General features: G+C 54.8%; 2 protein-coding genes across 2 annotated transcripts; both read left to right on the top strand.

The window, feature by feature from the left end:
- Positions 1-814: 814 nt before the first annotated feature.
- CONPUDRAFT_163082 (actin-like ATPase domain-containing protein) lies at positions 815-2,975 on the top strand (the record flags this gene model as incomplete). Its single annotated transcript, XM_007767491.1, has 5 exons — positions 815-1,225; positions 1,299-1,515; positions 1,571-2,269; positions 2,328-2,680; positions 2,735-2,975. Exons 1-5 carry the CDS (start codon positions 867-869, stop codon positions 2,973-2,975), a joined length of 1,869 nt encoding a protein of 622 aa, XP_007765681.1. The 5' UTR covers positions 815-866.
- A 333-nt stretch (positions 2,976-3,308) lies between these two features.
- Positions 3,309-5,087, top strand: CONPUDRAFT_119164 (uncharacterized protein). The gene is made up of 3 exons (XM_007767492.1): positions 3,309-3,430; positions 3,478-4,319; positions 4,390-5,087. The coding sequence occupies exons 1-3, from the start codon at positions 3,410-3,412 to the stop codon at positions 5,012-5,014; spliced, it is 1,488 nt and encodes a 495-aa protein (XP_007765682.1). The 5' UTR covers positions 3,309-3,409; the 3' UTR covers positions 5,015-5,087.
- The last annotated feature ends 913 nt before the right edge of the window (positions 5,088-6,000 follow it).

Here is a 6,000-nt window from a genome sequence, read left to right on the forward strand (position 1 = left end):
CAATTCTCATGCATAATCAAAACGGGCTATGCAGGCCCCACAAAAGGCGGTATGCCATCATATAGATGAAGGTGTAACGTTCAACGTTTTGTCCCCGCCCCAACCAACCATGTGTTTGTGGAAGGTGACTATTCTGTTATTTCTGTTCCTTTTAAGATGTTTATAACTCAAGTATCCAATGACACACAGAGTCATTCGTTCCGTAATTGGACGTTACAATCAAACACTCGATGCGTTTTCTGAATGACTCGTGATCATCAAGAATTCCCATCATAATCTGTGCTCAACAAAACGAGGAACATTTATCAGAAGAATCTCATGTTACCTGATAAATCCACGTCACTTCGAGTCTATTGGTAGAAGCTACTAAGCGCTTGATATCTAGAAGGCTGCGTAAAATCAAGGGCACTGACAGGAGACAGTTTGATGGTTCTTCTTTGGACGTATCGCAAAAACGTTGACAAAACTAGGGTTCACGCAGGAATCAGAATAGCATCGCTAGGCACGCACTGTCGGGTATGGTTTTAGTTTACACGGATTCCCCTCGCTTCGGAAAGGAGTTTGAGGGCCAGGGCATGGTCATCTGCAATTTTTTTCTTACAAGACATTCCGCCCGCTACAGAATACTGTACTTGAAAGCTGATGGGCGTGTACATGAAAAATCAGAACACGTATGGACTTTCGTCTGCTACATAAGACAAAGGGCAATATCCCATCCTAACCTTAACCCTCAGCCCGCTGCCAAGCAGGAGCAAACATAAGCCGGAGTAACTAGTAAATGTTGAAGATACTGGTAATTCGCCAATGTGTGGATCGGGATTAGCCATTCTCGCACACCGCCCATACCCATCCTAAACAGACTTGACATGGCAACTCCTACAACGCCAACGAGGACAACGACATTCAACCCAACAACCCCAATCGCAACACCTGCAGCAATCAAACTCGGAAACTCGCAGGTTCTCCAGTCCTCGCCGCACTACACCACCACACGAAGACACTCACTCTATGGCACTGAAGACCGTGTTGTGATTGATCCGGGGTCGCGCATCTGGAAAGTCGGCTTCAGCGGCGAGGGCAAGCCGCGCGAAGTATTCTACGCCGAACCCGAGGGCTCGGGGTCGCTTTGGAACCTAGAGCGCGCCGCGGATGTAGGGGAGAGGACGGAGGAGGACAGAACGCTCGAGGCGAACTTGGAGCGGTGTATGCGATTTGTGTTTCACAAGTGAGTATTCCTCTCGCCGTCCTGCGCTCGAACTGCCTTGCGTGTTTATCTGACGGTGTGAGGTGTGCGAAAGGGCGCTGTTGACGGATCCCAAGTCGCGCAAGATCATCTTGGTCGAGCAGCCGCTGATGCCGATATACATCAAGGATATGATTGCGCGGATTCTGTTCAATAATCTGCAGGTTCCTTCGATATCGTTTGCGTCGAGTCACCTCCTTTCGTTACTCTCGGTTGGGCGGATAACGGGGCTGGTGCTGGACTGTGGGCATCTAGAGTCAACAGCTTTGCCCGTACGTCTCATCCGCATCTTCACTAACACCAATGATACAAGCAACGCGAAACCAGATATTTGCCGCCCGTCCCCTGTACCCTCACCTACGCACCACTCCCCTTGCAGGCTCTCGCTTATCCTCACACCTCCGCGCTCTTCTCCTTCTCTTTGGCACCTACCTCCCACCACCATCCACCCTCAGCGCAGCAATCAACGTCCCCGCCGCCAACCGCGCTACCCGTGTCCCACAGGAAGTCCTCACCGACGCAGTCATTGAAGACATCAAGACCCGCCTCTGCTTCGTCAGCGAAGCGCTTCCACTCACGCCCGGCCCCACGCGCCTCGGCAGCCCCACGTCGGGCGTCGGCGACGACGCGTCCGACTTCCCCCCACCGCCCAGCTCGGATGCGCCCTCCGAAACCGAATCCGCGGGGTTCGAGCACGCAAGTGCGCCGGGGACAAGCGCGAGTGGTGCCGAGAGTGCTGCTGTATCGGAGGAGTTCTCGGTCGTGTCGCACCCGGCTCCGCACGCGGGGAGCACTGCGCAGCATCAGAGCGGGACACAGGCGCTGGCGATGATGTATATGCGGCATTCGGCTGCGACGGACGTGCATCTCCGGGTTGTGCCGCCGCTCGCGCAGCAGACGGGTACGGGACGCGGGACGCTGATTGTTCCTGGATGGATAAGAGAGAGGGCGGCGGAGGTGCTGTTTGAGGGCGGGGATGTGGATGAGAGTAGCGTTGCGGAGGTGGTGTTGGATGCGTTATTGAAGGTGAGCACATATATGCGTGTGTCTGCACCCGACCTGACGTGACGGCCTCGTTACGCAGGCGCCTGTCGATCTCAGACGGACACTGGCTTCTTCCATCCTCGTCGTGGGCGGCACACCTATGTTGTCTGGGTTCATCCCGCGGCTACAGGCCGAACTCGTCCGTGCCGTCGGACCACGTCCATCGCAATCCCAGACGCACTCGGCCCCTGGGACACCTCGACACAAGCGGCCTCGCCCTGCGGCGAACGACCGATATGCGCCTCTTCGTCCACTCCTGCGCGATTTCGCGATTCTCAACAACCCAGCTCCGCGTACGGCTACTGGTGCTTCATCACGAGCGATCGCCAACGCAGGTAAGGCACCTGCGTTTGCGCCTGCTACCATGGCGTGGGTCGGGGGGTCGCTGGCTGGGTAAGTATATCATCCCAAACGTTCAGCTCATCGTCTTTAACGATTACCTTGCAGCTCTCTCAAAACCGGTGGTGTCGAGGTTCCCCGCGAGAAATGGGACGAGTCAACGGATCCGAATGATGATATGGACGAGGACGAGCTGATTATGGCACCTGCGGGGAGGGACGCTGCTGGGATGAATGTCATACCGGACTGGACACGGTCGGCGCTTCCCATTGGAGCACCTCCTGCAGTCGTGCACAGGCTGGCTGTAGAGACGGTTGAGCAGGCGCCGCCTATGGTCGAGGTCACTTAGGGACGAGATGCATCGTTATGTCTTAGCTGGAGTGGTTACGATGTTGTCTGTTGTCTTTACAGATCGCTTGGACGGTGATCACGTATTTTTGTGCGATTTTGCAATCGACATTGTGCATAGGTTTCTCGCTCACTTTCAGTTAACTGCAGCGTTCTCTGGATGAGCACCTTGATGTTACGATGCCGCGATGTTCCGCGCTGAGCGCTGAGCCACAAGCCACGCGGGTTTCACGTGCCCGTCCTCATTGCATCCGCACCATGAGCGCATGTTCGAATCTGGGCGGTCGTGTTTCTCAGATAAAACCCCTATACTTGAACGTACACTTGACGTAAACTCTTCGCTTCTCCTAACCTCTATTATCGTACAACACATTCGACGCTCGCACTCTCCAGCATCATATCAGCCTACTTATAGTTGGAAGCACAACAGGGAAGATGGTACAAATGAAACGAGAGGTGGGTGCCAATTTAGCGTTGTTGAATCTGCCATCTCATTCTCGTAGAACCCCGCAGTCGACGACTCGACAGCAGGTTGGGAGGACATATCTGAAGGCGAACTCAACCAAAGCAGGCTATCCCAGTCCAGGACAAGCAGCTCATCGACAGCAAGCCCTCGCACGCGCCGGAGACGGCGCACTGCAGGGACCAAAGCTGCCATCCATGCCAGTGAGAAGGAGTCGTCACGGCGTCTACGCTCTGCAACCCCAAGCCCTTCCTATGTCGCAGCATCCCCACCTGCACCAGCATCACCCGTTAAGCCCTCTCTGCCACGGTCACGCACGCTTGACATCAGTCGCGAGGACGTTGTAGACAGCCTTGGCAGCGGCGCTTATCATACATTCCACTATGTTCACGACATCGTCGCCCCCGCCATCCGCGCATTCCGGAAACCGCTCTCCCTGTTCCTGTTCCTGTGGATGCTCGCGTGGGCTGTGACGCGCATGTCGGCCACGATCCGCACTGCGCTCTCGCCGCTGTGCATCCTACCCGGGATATCATCCAGCTCGCTGTGCGCGCCGTTTCCACCGCAAGCCTACAACGGGAGGGGGAGAAAGCCGGGCGACAATAATTCGAAGCCGCAGCGCGTTGACTTCCCCGAGCTCATGCGGATGCAAGAGGGCACGTTCGAGCATCTCATGGACAACGCCGTAGGCGGCGCGGGGCTCTCGCTCGAGGTGCGCAAGGCGGAGCTCGCGACGGGCGACTTGACGATCCTCGTGCGCAACAGCGAGCTCAAGGGCCGGGATGTGCTCGGAGATCTCCTTGAGACTTTCGTAAAGGACGCGAAGAAGACGGCGAAGGGGCTGACGAGGCTGGGGTCTAAAGTCGGAGGCGCGGTCGACCAGTGCGTCATGTTCTCTCTTATCTTTGCCTTTGCATCCATCACTCATCATGCATCCTGATGCTCATTCTAGAGTAATGGCTGTAAACGGCTACACGATGCGCACAATCCAGGAAGCCCACGCCAACACGCCATCGCCGTATTCCATCCGCGCGCTCATGCCCTCGTTTGGGCGCGCACCGCCGCGCGAGAAGGTGCTCGCGGCCTTCACAGACGCGATGGACACCCTCGCGGACGCCATCACGCGGCTCATCGTCGAGGCCGAGGTCTCGCTCGCGGACCTCTCCGCGCTCGAAGAAGACCTCAGCGCGATCCACGCCGTCGTCGTGCGCGAGAACGGCTCCGTGACGCGCTCGAAGGACGAGCTGCTCGCGCAGCTGTGGACGATGCTCGGCGCGAACCGCCGCGAGATCCGGTCGCACGACGACCGGCTCGCGCTGTTGCAGGGCTTGGGGGATTATAGGCGGAGGGCGCTGGCGCATGTTGTGGCGGCGCTGCAGACGCTGCAGGGGATGAGCGAGGATATGGAGGATTTGAGGGAGAGGGTGGCGGCTCCGGAGATTGTTGGGGGGAGGATACCGCTCGAGGTGCATATGGAGAGCATCCAGAGTGGGTTGGAGCGGCTGAAGGAGGGGCGAGTGAAGGCTAAGGAGAGGGAGGATGAGGCGATACGGAGGGTTCTTGCGATAGATGAGTAGCCGGCTGATGACATACATCGGTGCTTGATTGTTTGGCCGTTATTTATGCAATTCACTGGGTCGTATCATTCCCACTCCTCACTCGCACGGTTTTTGGATAGTCCTCTGATCAATAGATGAAGCTCATCGGCGAAAGTTTGATTCCTGCGCTATGCAGCATATCATGCTATCTTTTTTGACGGTCGCGTCTATCCATCTCTGTGGATACGATTACTCTGGTTCATTGACGTGATATCCGTAACTTAGCTCCACAAATAACCAGTACAGCTTCTTTACAGCAAGTGACTTATGGAAATGGTTTAAAGCCAAGGCAAAATCCATGCACCGGGCTGATCACCACCACTGTCCTGAAAGCGCATTCTCAATGTTGACGATCCTGGACCTTGACCAGTACCTCGAAACTTCTTTAGTCAACGGTGGTCTTACATGTATATTGCTATATCCTACAACTGTCTCTGCTTGATGACATCTTGGTTTTTAGGCGGAATGTTGTCCGTAGTGGTCTACCGGCTTTGTGAGTTCGCTTATACAATATGAATAATCAATTACTCACTTCGATTTGCAGTTTTGAACATAGATCGAGAGGTAAATCAAGCTGAAACCCGTCCACTCTTTGCTGCTAACCCGATATACGTGGCTCAGATGAAGCTTATCTGGGTGAACACCTATAATTACGTACGGAGCATCAAGCACTTCGCTGATTCTGCGCTTTCGGACTAGAACGGGGGATGCTCCAAACGCATTATGGCGCTTTATGCTTTGGTGAGAAGATATGAGAGCTATTTATAAAGCACCATCTGAATGATTCATTTCTAATCTCTAACAAAGTTAACTTATGGCGGGCTGCTCTATAGCGTGTAAGAGTTCATCAATCCTAGTCTTTGCAGAGTCATAGCTGACGATGATTGGTGAGAGTAGGCTGTCCCTTTGTGAGTCACCCTCTGCTTTATAACATACAGTGTTGCGTAGATAACCATTTTTATTAC

The sequence above is a fragment of the Coniophora puteana genome, assembly GCF_000271625.1.
Source record: "Coniophora puteana RWD-64-598 SS2 unplaced genomic scaffold CONPUscaffold_3, whole genome shotgun sequence".
Taxonomy (NCBI): Eukaryota; Fungi; Basidiomycota; class Agaricomycetes; order Boletales; family Coniophoraceae; genus Coniophora; species Coniophora puteana.

Coding starts and splice junctions, on each gene's coding strand:
- CONPUDRAFT_119164 (XM_007767492.1), top strand. CDS start 3,410: ATGGTACAAATGAAACGAGAG. Junction 3,431..3,477: donor TGGTACAAATGAAACGAGAG/GTGGGTGCCAAT, acceptor TCATTCTCGTAG/AACCCCGCAGTCGACGACTC. Junction 4,320..4,389: donor GTCGGAGGCGCGGTCGACCA/GTGCGTCATGTT, acceptor TGCTCATTCTAG/AGTAATGGCTGTAAACGGCT.